Source organism: Nansenia antarctica (genome assembly GCF_963989245.1).
Source record: "Nansenia antarctica genome assembly, chromosome: 10".
Classification (NCBI taxonomy): Eukaryota; Metazoa; Chordata; class Actinopteri; order Argentiniformes; family Microstomatidae; genus Nansenia; species Nansenia antarctica.
In genome coordinates this window covers 26769202-26784201 of record NC_137680.1, presented here as the reverse complement: position 1 = coordinate 26784201, position 15000 = coordinate 26769202, and the positions used below count along the sequence as shown (strand labels likewise).

Below are 15000 nucleotides of genomic sequence, written 5' to 3'. Positions count from 1 at the left end.
AAAAGGTGTTGGTTTCTCTCTCTCTCTCTCTCCTTCTCTCTCTCTCTCCCCCTCTCTCTCTGTCTCCCCCCTCTCTTTCCCTCTCTCTTTCCCTCTCCCTCTCTGTCCCTCTCTCTCTCTCCCCTCCCTCTCTCTCTCCCTCTCTCTAACGACCCCCCCCTCTCTCTCCCTCTCTCTAACGACCCCCCCCTCTCTCTCCCTCCCCCTCTCTCCCTCTCTCTCTCCCTCTCTCCCCCCCCCCCCCTCATTGAGGTAGTTGAGAGAGAGAACAGGTGCTACCAAGGCAGCATAAACATGTTATCTCGTAGAGGCGGGGCTCTCACACACAGTGCTACGCTACACACCACGCTATAGAAACTATAGTGAACCATTCTCAACTGGCTGAAGGTAGAGTGACTGGCACACTGTGTTTCTCTCTCACATACTACCACAGGAGGTGTGTGTGGCACTTTCCCCTAAACCTCAGATTCTTCCCCACAACAAATAATCAGTAAATCTGTCAAACGTGTGTGCAACAGGAAAGGGAGTAGTGTGAGATTTCACTTCCCGCCCCCAGACAGAGATGGACACAGCAGATAAAGATCTAGAGCAGGTGAGAGAGAGAGAGAGAGAGAGAGAGAGAGAGAGAGAGAGAGAGAGAGAGACAGACAGAGAGAGGGTGAGAGAGAGGGTGGAAGAGAGAGAGGGTGGAAGAGAGAGAGAGACAGAGAGAGAGAGAGGCTGTGTTCGGAATGGTATACTAGCATACTGCATACTAGCATACACAATGAGTATATACTGCATACTGCCTACTAAATTCATAATAAGTATGCGAAAACCAGCCGACCGTTTACACAGTATGCATACTGCCTCCCAGAATGCATTTCGCCAGGAGCGGCGCATTTAAACCTCCATTTTAAACCTCCATTTTAAACCTCCATTAGCTAAAAGCTAAAGTGTTAACATGTCATTTTATGAAGTTTTAATATGTTTTCAGGCGAGAAAGTAACCACATATATTCCAAAAATGTGTCCAGTTTACCAAAATAACCCGTTTATATATCTGATCTGACGATTTTTTCCGTCTTCTGTTCGCTAGCTACATTACGGCTGCGTTCGTAAATTTGCTCTGGAAATCTGATCAGTACTCATGGAATGCCTCAATCAAATTACCTGGTCCCTTTATGACGTTGAACCCAGTGTGCGCTCCGGCACTCTCAGAGCAAATTTACGAACGCACCCTGCGTTGTTTACATACGTTGCTTACTTACGGAGTTCAACAGAAACGACACAACATAATTACAACAAGTTGTAAAATGATTTGGTGGGCCAATATCTTTAGCTAGCTGAAGTAACTAGCTTACTATATTGTTGTCTTAGCAGTTGGTAAAAGAACATGATTAAAATAAATATATATGAGGAATAACATATCGTGGGCTTGCTGCAGCAAGCACTACAACCAACTTGTCCGTCTGAAGCTACAATACTGGGATCATTCGTGATTGGGCTACAATCAGTCAAATACTAGGCGAACGTGTGTAAGACACGAATAAACTTGGATTTCATGCATTTCAAGTGGCATATTTGTAAGCATGACGACGTAGCCTTGTCTAAGAATGCATTTCACCATGTTAATTCCCAGTATAGTGAAAATACCACCGCTCATCCGTGATCAGACTTAGCTGGGGTGCTGCAACTGAAGAGTATCAAATAGAGTGCAAAAAAGCAGCATCTGCACACTCAAATCTGTGCAAAAAACTATGTTTATTGCAAGCTTTCGGTCCCCAGGCTATCGGACAATGTAAACAACAGCTGTATGACAAGTTTGTATGACGCAGTTTGACGAGGCTGAAAGCGCACAGGGTTACCAGATGGGATTGACAATTTACAGCCTAAACTTTCTATAACCTCAAAATCCAGTAGCCCATTCGGCGGTAACCCGCCCCATCTGGCAACCCTGGACGCGAAATGCATTTTGGGGATCCAGTACTCCAGAAGTGTCCAGTCGTAACACACTTATATTATTAAGAAAATATAGTATATATACTAAATTTCTCGCATACTCAAATCTCGCATACTGTACAGTGTGAACGCTCTCACATACTCAAATCTACGTCATATCTAGTATGAGTAGTATGCTAGTATGCTATTCCGAACACAGCCAGAGAGAGAGAGACAGAGAGAGACAGAGAGAGAGAGAGAGAGAGAGAGAGAGAGAGAGAGACAGAGAGAGACAGAGAGACAGAGAGAGAGGGTGAGAGAGAAAGAGACAGAGAGAGACAGAGAGAGACAGAGAGAGACAGAGAGACAGGGTGAGAGCGAGTGAGAGACAGAGAGAGACAGAGAGAGAGAGAGAGAGAGAGAGAGGGTGAAAGAGAGAGAGAGAGGGTGAGAGAGAGACACACACACACACAGACAGAGAGAGAGACACAGAGAGACACAGAGAGAGAGAGTGAGAGAGACAGAGAGAGACACACAGAGATACAGAGATACAGAGAGAGAGAGAGAGAGAGAGACAGAGAGAGACAGAGAGACACAGATAAAGAGAGAGAGAGATCAGATAACCTTTCCTCTATCTCTATCTATACAGTCCTACTGGGCGTAGCTCTGTGATCAACACACGCTGGAACAATGTATACAATAATAATAATAATAATAATAATAATAATAACCTTTATTTGTATAGCACTTTTCTTGCAAACGTTGCAGCTCAAAGTGCTTTAATCAGACCCGGGCAGGCGGTTGTTTCTAAAAACAGGACTGAGAGAGAGCAGTGGGGGCGGATCTGAGTGTGTTCTCTCTCTCTCTGTCTCTCTCTCTCTCTCTCTGAGTGTGTTTCTCTCTCTCTCTCTGTCTCTCTCTCTCTCTCTCTCTGAGTGTGTTTCTCTCTCTCTCTCTGAGTGTGTTTCTCTCTCTCTCTGTCTCTCTCTCTCTGAGTGTGTTTCAGGTCTGTTTGTGAGGGAGGGGAGAGGAACAGGGGCCTTCCCTCCAACAGCCCTGATAACAGATTCTCCTCACCCGAAAATATGCCACACTGTACACACTGTACTGAAAGAGGAAACAGCTAATGAATCTGACACCTTCTAATGCTTTGGTCCGCATCAGCTTGACTAGCAAGGAATTTGTGTTGTCATCTAAAAAATTATAACCAAGGACTTTCATAAAACCTTGATACAATTTTTACAATTTCCGAAATCTAGGTGTAATTGCAGTATACAGAGTAGATTGTCCTACAAAGACACTTAGATTTAGATTTAGTAATCGAAAAATTAATTAGACCCCTATACTTTCTTTTATTTTTTATTTCATTTCTTTTGTTTCTTTTTACTATTATTACTCAATCTTTTCAGTTTGTAAAGCGTCTTAGAGTGTCTAGAAAAAGTCTAATGCTATTATTATTATAATATTATTATTCTCAACAACGTTGAGAAGTTCCATGTTTACAAAAGAAAAGTCTGAACCTTTTGATCGGAGTGTCAACTCTCAGATGACACGTGGTAACCATGGTAGCCACGTACAGTAGAAGAAGGAGGAAGAGGAGGAAGTCGACCTTTCGGGTCGTGACAGACGGTAGAGAGGACTGACTGTGAGGAGGAACACACAGAATCACTGACAAACCCACGACGTGATTCATTATAAGACTCCTGGTTGCTTCCCATAGAATGATAATTGGATAGAACTGAATTTATGTTTAAAAATAAATAGTTTTATATATGTATCTGGTTAAATACAGCCACTGCTTCAGTGGACCAAGCGAACATACACTGCTGTCTAATGCTGCATAACTGAACTGTTAACTGTATATCTGAAGTGGACAGGAAAGGGTTAACTGTCTGTCCGAACTGAGCAGGAAAGGGTTAACTGTCTGTCCGAACTGAGCAGGAAAGGGTTAACTGTCTGTCCGAACTGAGCAGGAAAGGGTTAACTGTCTGTCTGAACTGGACAGGAAAGGGTTAACTGTCTGTCTGAACTGAGCAGGAAAGGGTTAACTGTCTGTCTGAACTGGACAGGAAAGGGTTAACTGTCTGTCTGAACTGAGCAGGAAAGGGTTAACTGTCTGTCTGAACTGGACAGACAGGAAAGGGTTAACTGTCTGTCTGAACTCGACAGACAGGAGAGGGTTAACTGTCTGTCTGAACTGGACAGGAAAGGGTTAACTGTCTGTCTGAACTGGACAGACAGGAAAGGGTTAACTGTCTGTCTGAACTGGACAGGAAAGGGTTAACTGTCTGTCTGAACTGAGCAGGAAAGGGTTAACTGTCTGTCTGAACTGGACAGGAAAGGGTTAACTGTCTGTCTGAACTGAGCAGGAAAGGGTTAACTGTCTGTCTGAACTGAGCAGGAAAGGGTTAACTGTCTGTCTGAACTGGACAGACAGGAAAGGGTTAACTGTCTGTCTGAACTGGACAGACAGGAGAGGGTTAACTGTCTGTCTGAACTGGACAGACAGGAGAGGGTTAACTGTCTGTCTGAACTGGACAGACAGGAGAGGGTTAACCATCTGAACACTGGGCAGGAGAGGGTTAACCATCTGAACACTGGGCAGGAGAGGGTTAACCCTCTGAACACTGGGCAGGAGAGGGTTAACCATCTGAACACTGGGCAGGAGAGGGTTAACAGCACATCTCCTGGGGGACTCCTAGTGACACTTAGGCAAATTAGGGAGATTCTGACCTACGCACAGTACAGAGGAACAGATGGAAAGGATGATGAGATGTATGAACTAACATCACTTAGGGGCGGCTTAGGGGCGGCTGTGGCGCAGGAGGTAGAGTCGGCGTCTAAAGATCGCAAGGTTGGAAGATCGGCGGTTCGAGCCCTTGCTGGCCACATGTCGAAGTGTCCTTGGGCAAGACACTGAACCCCAAATTGCTCCCAGTGAGCGGGCCGGCGCCTTGCATGGCAGCTTGCCGCCATTGGTGTGTGAATGTGTGTGTGAATGGGTGAATGAGAGGCCGTTGTAAAGCGCTTTGGAATAAGGCGCTATGTAAGTCAGTCCATTTACTTTACATCTGGCTGGGGATGGGGATGGGGATGGGGTCTGGGGCTTAGGCTGGGGATGGGGGCTGGGGATGGGGGATGGGGGCTGGGGCTGGGGATGGGGGCTGGGGGCTGGGAGTAAGGGCTGGGGCTGGGGCTGGGGGTAGGGGGCTGGGGGTAGGGGGCTGGGGCTGGGGCTGGGGCTGGGGCTGGGGCTGGGGGAGAGGGCTGGGGCTGGGGTCTGGGGGAGAGGGCTAGGGTTGGGGGAGAGGGCTGGGGCTGGGGGAGAGGGCTGGGGCTCGGGGAGAGGGCTGGGGGCTGGGGGCTCTTTGGGACCCTTAGGCAAATTAGGGAGATTCTGAACTACGCACACAGTACAGAGGAAAACATGAAAGGATGATAAGAGAAATCAAGAATGGCAAGGCTCTAGTGCCAGTGATGCCAGTGATTATGTTAAATTCTGTGACATTTAAACATGTTGCACTTTTACTCATTCAAACTTCTGCAATGTACGTATTTGTTATTTATAGTTTTGGAATCGTTCACCATTTCCATCTCATTTCTTAGCTCTCACGACAGACCAAAAAAAACACGTAAAAAACTCTAACAAAATGACCAAACCAAAACATGACGTGACCCTTGACCTGTCGCCTTACCTCTGGCCCTCCCCTGGCGGCGCTCCCTCCAACAGCACCTTCTTCTCCATCTGGTCCCTCTTATTACCCAGCAGGCCTTGCTTCAGCAGGCCCCCCAGGCCCGGGGCCCCAGCCAGCAGGTGGTGGTGGTGGAGGTGGTGGAGGTGGTGGAGGTGGTGGTGGTGGTGGTGGTGGTAGGGGTGCAGGATGCCGGTGTAGCCCAGGACAGAGCTGTGGAGCTGGGCAGGCAGGGAGGCAGGGGACAGCAGGGGGTAGAAGTGGGGGGTGGTGGAGAGGGAGAGAGGGAGGGGGTAGGGGACCGCGGCCTGGGAGGAGGAGGGGTGGAGGAGGGACCGTGCGGACAGGAAGCTGCTGTAGTTCTGGTAGTTGTAGTTCTGCGTCATCTTCCTCAGGGCCTCCACCTGCTGCCAACTGATCCTTGACGTCCTCAACGGAGGGTGGGAGGGTGGGAGGGAGGAGGGAGAGGGCTGAGGCGAGGGAGGAGGGGGGTGAGGCAGGGCGGGAGGATGGTGGTGAGGTGAGGGAGAGGAGAGAGGGGAGAGAGAAGAGTGAGGAGGGGCGGGAGGAGGGTGGGTGAGGGAGGGAGATTGGTGAGGCGAGGGAGGAGGGGGGTGAGGGGAGGAGGAAGGGTGAGGCGAGGTAGAGGGGTGAGGGGAGAGAGAAGGGTGAGGGGAGGGGTGAGGAGAGGGGGAGTGGCCCCCCGCTGAGGCGACGGCTATGACGCTGTCTCTGGAAGGAAGTGATGTCACAGACGCGGGAGCAGCGAGGGTCTTAAACCGTTTCCTGTGGGGGGGTGAGGTGGAGGAGTCCCGCACTACTACAGTCTCAGAGGGGGGAGGGGGGGTCCGGAGGGTGGGGTCTCTCTCACGGGGGTCTGACCCCAGGACCTCTAAACTACCTCTACACACCTCCCTCTCCACCTCTGTAATCTGAAGTTCTCTCATTTCTGAAACAATCTCTCTAGTTCCTTTCACTTCTCCTCCGCTTTCCCCCCCGCTGCTGTTGTCCCCTCTGTCACTCTCTTCTCTTCTGTCTGTACTAATTTCTCTCTCACTCTTTCTCATTTCTTCTCTTCTCTCTGTACTTCTTTCTCTCTCACTCTTTCTCATTTCTTCTCTTCTATCTGTACTACTTTCTTCTCTCTCGCTCTTTCTCATTTCTTCTCTTCTCTTCTCTCCTTCTAGAAGAACGTCTGTCGTCTCTTCTTCTTCTTCTTCGGTCCCCCTCCCGCTCCTCCTCCGGAGCTCCAGGGGGGTGGTGCCGCCCAGCAGCAGGTTGCCCAGGGTCTGCTGCTCCAGGCTGGGTATCTCCAGCAGGCGGGCGGCCCTCAGCAGGTCCTCCAGGTCCTCCGCTGGCACCTCCAGACCGCGGCTGTAGCAGAAGTCCAGGACCTGCTGGAAGGTCCTGGGGGAGAGGTGGTCCATGGCCAGGCGGCAAGGAGGGGGGGGCTGAGGAGGGGGGGGTCGGTCTGGGTCGGCGGCCACGGAACCCTGGGGGGGGGGACACACATTCAGGGTTGGGTTCAGGGTTAGATATCGTACTGTATATCGTCGTCGGTTAGAAAAATTGGTTGGTTTACAGTGCCGGCTTTGTCTTTTTTGAGGCCCTATGGTGGTGGTGGTGGAGGGGGGGGAAGGGGCCTTCATTCAGCACCTTCATATCAGGTTATTAAAAAAAACTTACTCTGCTCTAACATCATACAACATTAATATCTTAACTACTAGTAAAAGAAAAACAATCGACAACAACTATCGACATTTCTACGATAAGATGAATGCGTAAATGTTTGCTATTCAAACGACTCGACTAAGGATTCAGGAAGGCACCTGAGCAAGTAGGGTAAGGGTAGGGCTCCTATCTGCTCTCCTGTACCTGTCTGGGTGGCCTTCCTGGGGGGTCAGGGGTCAGGGGGAGGACAGCGACGGCGGCCTCCTCCTGGCTGAACCGTCGCTCCAGCGCCGGGCTAACGCACGCTAGGACCAGCCGGTGCGCCCGGAACGTCTGATTGGCTACCGAGATGACGACGTCACAGAGCGCGCCCGCGCGTCTCAGGGCGTCGGCCCGCTGGAGGAAGGGTGAGTACTGGGGGTTGTGGACGCGGACCATCGTAGAGAAGAGAGGGATGAAGGGAGGGAGGGATGGAGGGAGCTGAGGAGAGGAGAAGAGGAGGAGAGGAGATGGTTATGGTTGAGGAGATGGTGGAGGAAGACTGAGTAGTGGGGGTTGTGGATGCGGACCATCGTAGAGAAGAGAGGGATGAAGGGATGGAGGGATGGAGGGAGGGAGGGAGCTGAGGAGAGGAGAGGAGATGGTTATGGTTGAGGAGATGGTGGAGGAAGACAGTACTGGGGGTTGTGGACGCGGACCATCGTAGAGAAGAGGGAGGTAGGGAGCTGAGGAGAGGAGAGGAGGAGGAGATGGTGGAGGAGAGATGTCTGGTGGATGAAGGAGACTCTTTATATTTATGTTATTGTCTGTTTAAGTATATGGAGCTTTTTGAAGGCTTAACAATTGTATTTGGTTTGATTTGAAATGTTTATCTCAAAACACTGTTTTATTGCAAGTCACTGTAAGTATTGATGATTGTATTAAATAACACTAATGCTGCATACACAGAGCCCTAAGATTTAGATTTAGAGTTTTGCAGTAACACATATGTGACAGGACTGAGAGAGCAGGGGGGGCGGATCTGAGTGTGTTTCTCTATCTCTCTCTCTCTCTGAGTGTGTTTCAGGTCGTCTGTTTGTGAGGGAGGGGAGAGGAACAGGGGCCTTCCCTCCAACAGCCCTGATAACAGATTCTCCTCAGGCGAAAATATGCCACACTGTACACACTGTACTGAAAGAGGAAACAGCTAATTAATCTGACACCTTCTAATGCTTTGGTCCGCATATCGGGATCTGATGTAATGATCAGACTTTTCTTTTAAATGTGAGTACATTTCCGCGTTGTTGAAAATCAACGACACATCGCTAGTCAACTAACACAGCTTGTTTTGTGAGCCTGCTAACAATGTAACGTAGTGTTATAGTTAACTAGGTGGCAGTGGGGGGATTACTCACCGAATCCATTGCGTTGCAGTGTTTTGGCTTGACTAGCGAGTTTGTGTTGTGATTCTCAACAACGTTGAAACGTATTTCCGTGTTTCAAAAGAAAAGTCCGAACATTTTGATTGGTTGCCGACATGCGGACCAAAAGACTAGAACATGTCACATTATGAACAAAGTCAGAGTTTCTAAATATGTCCGTATACAGTATATAAATATGTCCGTATACAGTATATACATGTGTCTGTATACAGTATATACATGGAAACGGCTCCTGTGTTGTGTGTCGTTGCTGAGAACAGACCAACACCTGCTGGTAGCGATGCGTGGGTTGGTAATCTCTAACTGCTGGTAGCGATGTGTGGGTTGGTAATCTCTAACTGCTGGTAGCGATGCGTGGGTTGGTAATCTCTAACTGCTGGTAGCGATGCGTGGGTTGGTAAACTCTAACTGCTGGTAGCGATGCGTGGGTTGGTCATCTCTAACTGCTGGTAGCGATGCGTGGGTTGGTAATCTCTAACTGCTGGTAGCGATGCGTGGGTTGGTCATCTCTAACTGCTGGTAGCGATGCGTGGGTTGGTAATCTCTAACTGCTGGTAGCGATGCGTGGGTTGGTCATCTCTAACTGCTGGTAGCGATGCGTGGGTTGGTAATCTCTAACTGCTGGTAGCGATGCGTGGGTTGGTAAACTCTAACTGCAGGTAGCGATGCGTGGGTTGGTAATCTCTAACTGCTGGTAGCGATGCGTGGGTTGGTAATCTCTAACTGCTGGTAGCGATGCGTGGGTTGGTAATCTCTAACTGCTGGTAGCGATGCGTGGGTTGGTAATCTCTAACTGCTGGTAGCGATGCGTGGGTTGGTAATCTCTAACTGCTGGTAGCGATGCGTGGGTTGGTAAACTCTAACTGCAGGTAGCGATGCGTGGGTTGGTAATCTCTAACTGCAGGTAGCGATGCGTGGGTTGGTAATCTCTAACTGCAGGTAGCGATGCGTGGGTTGGTAATCTCTAACTGCAGGTAGCGATGCGTGGGTTGGTAATCTCTAACTGCAGGTAGCGATGCGTGGGTTGGTAATCTCTAACTGCTGGTAGCGATGCGTGGGTTGGTAATCTCTAACTGCTGGTAGCGATGCGTGGGTTGGTAAACTCTAACTGCTGGTAGCGATGCGTGGGTTGGTAAACTCTAACTGCAGGGTTCCGACAAGTTTCAACAAGTCAAATTTAAGACCTTTTTAGACCTTTTTTAGACCTTGTTGTATAGAATTTTAGACCTATCGCGACACCATGTGATAGCTTTTTGTCATCCTCGAGGTGATGAAATTAGGGATTCCACTGCCATACAGACAAAAAAGGAAGCGCATTGGCATTTTTTTGGTTCCGGCTTAATTTCCGCGTAAATAGATGTGGTCGGACTGTTTTCCTTGCAGGATCTCATTTTTAAGACCTAGCACCTCATTTTTAGACCAAATAACTGAAATGTAAGACCTTTTTTCAGCCTTATGAATCGGATTGATGGATTTTAGACCTTAAGGCTTTTTAAGACCTGTGCAGGAACCCTGTAACTAGTCCAGTGGTCTAGTGCTGGGGTTGCACCTACATTATGCCTGTGTCGGTATGGGTTCGAAGTCGAACCCGGCCCATACCCTGCTGACATGCCCTCTCTCCCTTTCTTTCCTGTCTGTCTTCACTACATCTATCCAATAAAATGAAAAATATGAGTGGGACTGCCCCACTCAGAAAAAAATACTTTAAAAAAAACCCGCACACTAGAGGCCTGCTGGTACTAGCGATGCGTAGCTTGGTAAACTCTAAACTGTGACCTCCTGGCTTTTGATTAATAGATAATGTCCCACGTCTCAGATTCTCACACTCTAGTTTTTTTTTCCGTCTCTGGTCGACCGTTAGGATGTTGACGAGATATCAGAGGTGCTGGTAGGAGTCGGGGCGGACGGGTGAAAGGTAGAGGGGTTGGAAACTTTGGAGGTTGAAGAGGTGGTAATCTAACACGCTGACGCAGGTTGGCCACACAACAACAGAGCCTTGGCATCAGATTAGGCTAGATCGGGCCTGTCTGAGGTTCATAGTTGACTAGAAATTAAGATTAGGTCTTTAATAGGTTCATAGTTGACGACAAACTAGGATTAGGTCTTGAAGAGGTTCATAGTTGACTACAAATTAAGATTAGGTCTTTAATAGGTGCATAGTTGACTACAAATTAAGATTAGGTCTTTAATAGGTGCATAGTTGACTACAAATTAAGATTAGGTCTTTAATAGGATAACAGTTGACAGACCTTTGACGCATATAACACATATTATTCGCTCTGAAAGCTAAAAGTCTCTTTTAAAAAAAGGAAAAAAAAGCTGCACAAATGTATTTGTATAATGTTACGGTCTCTATATGACTAATTCCCCTCTCTGTGTGTTTTTCAGAAGCGTTTTAGGGCTCGTTAAAAGTCTGCTTCAACAGAATCCTGTGGTCGGTTGAATCACACATCAATTACAGTATGATTCACGTGGCTGCGTCCTCTGTCTCCCCTACAGTTCTGAAGTACACGACCTCGGCGTGACTAGTACAACTAACAGGCGGGGGCTGGGGCTGGGGACCCTGGGGTTGGTTGATGTGTGGAAATCTTTGAGTTTGTTTCACGTTTCATCACCTTTGAAATTCATCTCCCAGGTATATCCGCGCCTACCACAAGCCTCCTCAGAATACGAAACCATGACTAATGTCGCTATAGAGAGCTGCTACTCAGCGGCGGAGATGTTGTTTGATCAACAACAACAAGAAGAAGAAGAAGAAGAAGCCACCGCTGTGTACTGTAATATGGTGGAGATACGCATCTACTGGCTTACTGCCGTGTGCTATGTAATTTTCAGTAACTATGACATGCATGTTTAACCTGATTGAAACCTACAGTGGTGGTGAAGATCGCAGTTATATTCTGTTCCATTCTACTCTACTCTATTCTATTTTATTCAGTTCTATTCTATTCCACTCTGTTCAATACAATACAATACAATACAATACAATTAAATTCAACTCAATTAAATTAAATTCAATTCTACTCTACTCTACTCTATTCAATTCAATTATACTCTACTCTACTCTATTCTACTCTATTCTACTCTACTCTACTCTACTCAGCTCTACTTTACTCTATTCTACTCTACTCTACTCTATTCTATTCTATTCTACTCTACTCTCCTCTATTCTACTCTATTCTACTCTACTCTATTCTATTCTGTTGTATTTTATTCTATTCTGTTGTACTATACTACAGCACCTCTGAGAGCCCTGCCCCACTAACCTGTCTTTACTCCCCTGAGCCTCCGCCAGCCATGAGATATAGTGAAACGGCAACTCTCTTTATTGTCACAGTTACTGGAATTCATGCTTAACCCCTTTCTAATACACACACGCACACGCACACACGGACACAGACACACACACACACACACACACACACACACACACACACAGACACACACACACACACACACACGCATTTGTATAGTAGTCAAGCGGTGTGCAGAGAAGTGAGTGAGTTTCGTTCCCGTGAACATGAACACACGTTGAGACATCATCACGGCGTTGTCTGTCTGTCTGTCTGTCTGTACAGCCATCAGACATCTACCTATATTACACACACGTCCTGATATTACACACACACACACACACACACACACACACGCAGTATATTACACACACGTCCTTCATGTGGTCTGGCAAATACGCCTGAGGGAAAACATTTCACACAGCACGTCCCAAATTTATAACGGTCTAACTGACCCTTTTGTAGCACATCGTGGCAGCTACATATTCTCATATTCTAAACCTAGACAACATCTGTGCCACCTTTAATATTTAGCCATCTCTCCTCAAGTTTAGAGTCCAGACACACACAGAGACACACACACAGAGACACACAGACACACACACACACACACACACACACACACACACACACACACAGAGACACTCAGACACACACACAGAGGCACACAGACACACACACACACACACACACACACACACTCAGACACACACACAGAGACACACAGACACTCACACACAGAGACACACAGACACAGACACAGACACAGACACACACACACACACACACACACACACACACACACACACACACACACACACACACACACACACACACACAGTGGTCTAACCCTCCCGAAAGCTTTTAAGGGTTACATACAGAAGCTGGGGAGGCTGCTGGAGGTAGACAGGCTCCTTTCAATGCACAGAATGACTGATTTCTTCCTCCACCAGCCTCCTGAGTACTCCTCATCAGTGTATTGCCTCAGCTGTGTGGTTAACTGAACATTCACACTAACCACACACTCATTCTATTTTGATTCTTCTTCTTTTTGTTATGTGTTTTTATGATGCTCACTAAAAACTAAGGCTGTGTGCATTGCTGAGCATCTGTCCAATAAAATGAGAAATATGATTGGGACTGCCACTTATAAAAGAACAAAAAAAACATTCATACTAACAACATTCCCCATGGTTCAGTAGCTGTTAGGTTCAGTATCTGTTGTTACCGATGGTGTACATAGGCACCGCATATCGCCGCGTAGGCGTGAGAGGCCCGGCTCTGAATAAAAATTACTAATCTCGAGAAACTCCTTTCTGATTTTGATCTGCTTCTGATTTCAGATTATCGACGGTGGGATTGTAGCAGGCTGAACGCAATCTCATTCTTGAGTTGAGTGTCTTAACTCAAATGTGATTTGAATTTGTTCCTAACACCATACTGTACAGCTACCATACTGTTTCATAACACCATACTGTACCATAACTATACATAGCTACCGTAACTGTACATAGGTACCATAACTGTACATAGTTACCATAACTGTACATAGCTACCTTAACTGTACATAGCTACCTTAACTGTACATAGCTACCATAACTGTACATAGCTACCTTAACTGTACATATCTACCTTAACTGTACATAGCTACCTTAACTGTACATAGCTACCATAACTGTACATAGTTACCATAACTGTACATATCTACCTTAACTGTACATAGCTACCATAACTGTACATAGCTACCATAAGCGTTGGAGAGAAACACTGACTGGTGAAATGAGTTGTCTGCAAAAATGATTGAAACATTTGAATTTTGAATGATAACTGTTACTGTTTGAATGATAACAGGTGTGAGTGGGCGTGGCTGAGTGGGCCTGGCTGAGTGGGCGTGGCTGAGTGGGCTAGATCGTCAATGGTCAACTCCGTCATTCCAGAGCACTTGTCTGTGCCAGTATGTCGGATCAGCATCACTCTGACGCCCAATAAAGAAAACGAAAAAAAGAAGATGAAGAAAAACAAGCCAAAAGTAGAGGTATACTCTATGCATGTATGTCCTGTCCTTGAATTTCATTATTTAATATTATGTGCTGCATGGAGGAGGATGGTAGCTAACTCTAGCTGGCTAACTAGCTAGCTAGCTAACAATGTTTCTGCTTAGCCAGTTGTGCTGTCTGTTCATTCCTAGCTAATGTTACCTGGTTGCTATCATTTTGCTACACAAAATAAAGCTTGATTGATTGATTGATTGATTTATACAGTAGCTAGCTGGTTGCTATGAACTCTAGCATTCGCGCCACGCGCCTGTTGAGAGCGATTCAGTCTCGATTGCAGTGCGAACACAAACGATGAGGTTAATTGCAACATTGTAACATATTGTAACTAACTACGCCCTAAATCGTAACGAAATGTAGGTCTGGAAGCGGCCTAAATCTAGCTTCAATCTGATTTTCTTCCTGTTCTCCGGTCATAATAACTCGCTGCCTTTCTGCGCAGCCTGAGTCAAAGTGCACTGTGTGTTCCAACAGTTTACCGCACAGCTGATTAATCAATTAAACCAATAGAGTGAGACAGGATATGTTCATGCCAGGTGCCTTTCAGGAAGTAGTGGAGATCGTGCACCTAGCCTATTAGTGGCGGAGGAAATTCATTTGTGGCGGCCCGCCACGAATAAATGCATATAGAGGAAACACTGCCTAAGTTATACTAAAGAATATACTGTGAGCTATACTGAGAAATATACTGAGCTATACTGAGAAATATACTGTGATTTATACTGAGAAATATACTGAGATATACTGTGATTTATACTGTGATTTATACTGAGAAATATACTGTGATTTATACTGAGAAATATACTGTGATTTATATTGAGAAATATACTGAGAAACATACTGGGGCTATACTGCCAAATATACGTTATACCACTATAAATACATATTCTAAGTAATATCATTGTTGCCTGTCCGATTTTATTTGTATTATTTGTTGGTCTGGGGGGGGG

The 15000-nt window shown here is 46.7% G+C and overlaps 1 protein-coding gene across 1 annotated transcript in view; it reads right to left on the bottom strand.

Moving 5' to 3' along the window:
• zbtb32 (zinc finger and BTB domain containing 32) overlaps positions 1-7720 on the bottom strand; it is a gene marked incomplete at both ends in the record, with an annotated part of 14661 nt that extends 6941 nt beyond the window's left edge. Inside the window, 3 exons of the mRNA XM_080541137.1 lie at positions 5772-5874; positions 6805-7104; positions 7487-7720. Of these exons, the coding sequence (XP_080397263.1) occupies positions 5772-5874; positions 6805-7104; positions 7487-7720 (637 nt within the window). The remainder of the gene's footprint in view (positions 1-5771; positions 5875-6804; positions 7105-7486) is intronic.
• Positions 7721-15000: the final 7280 nt, after the last annotated feature.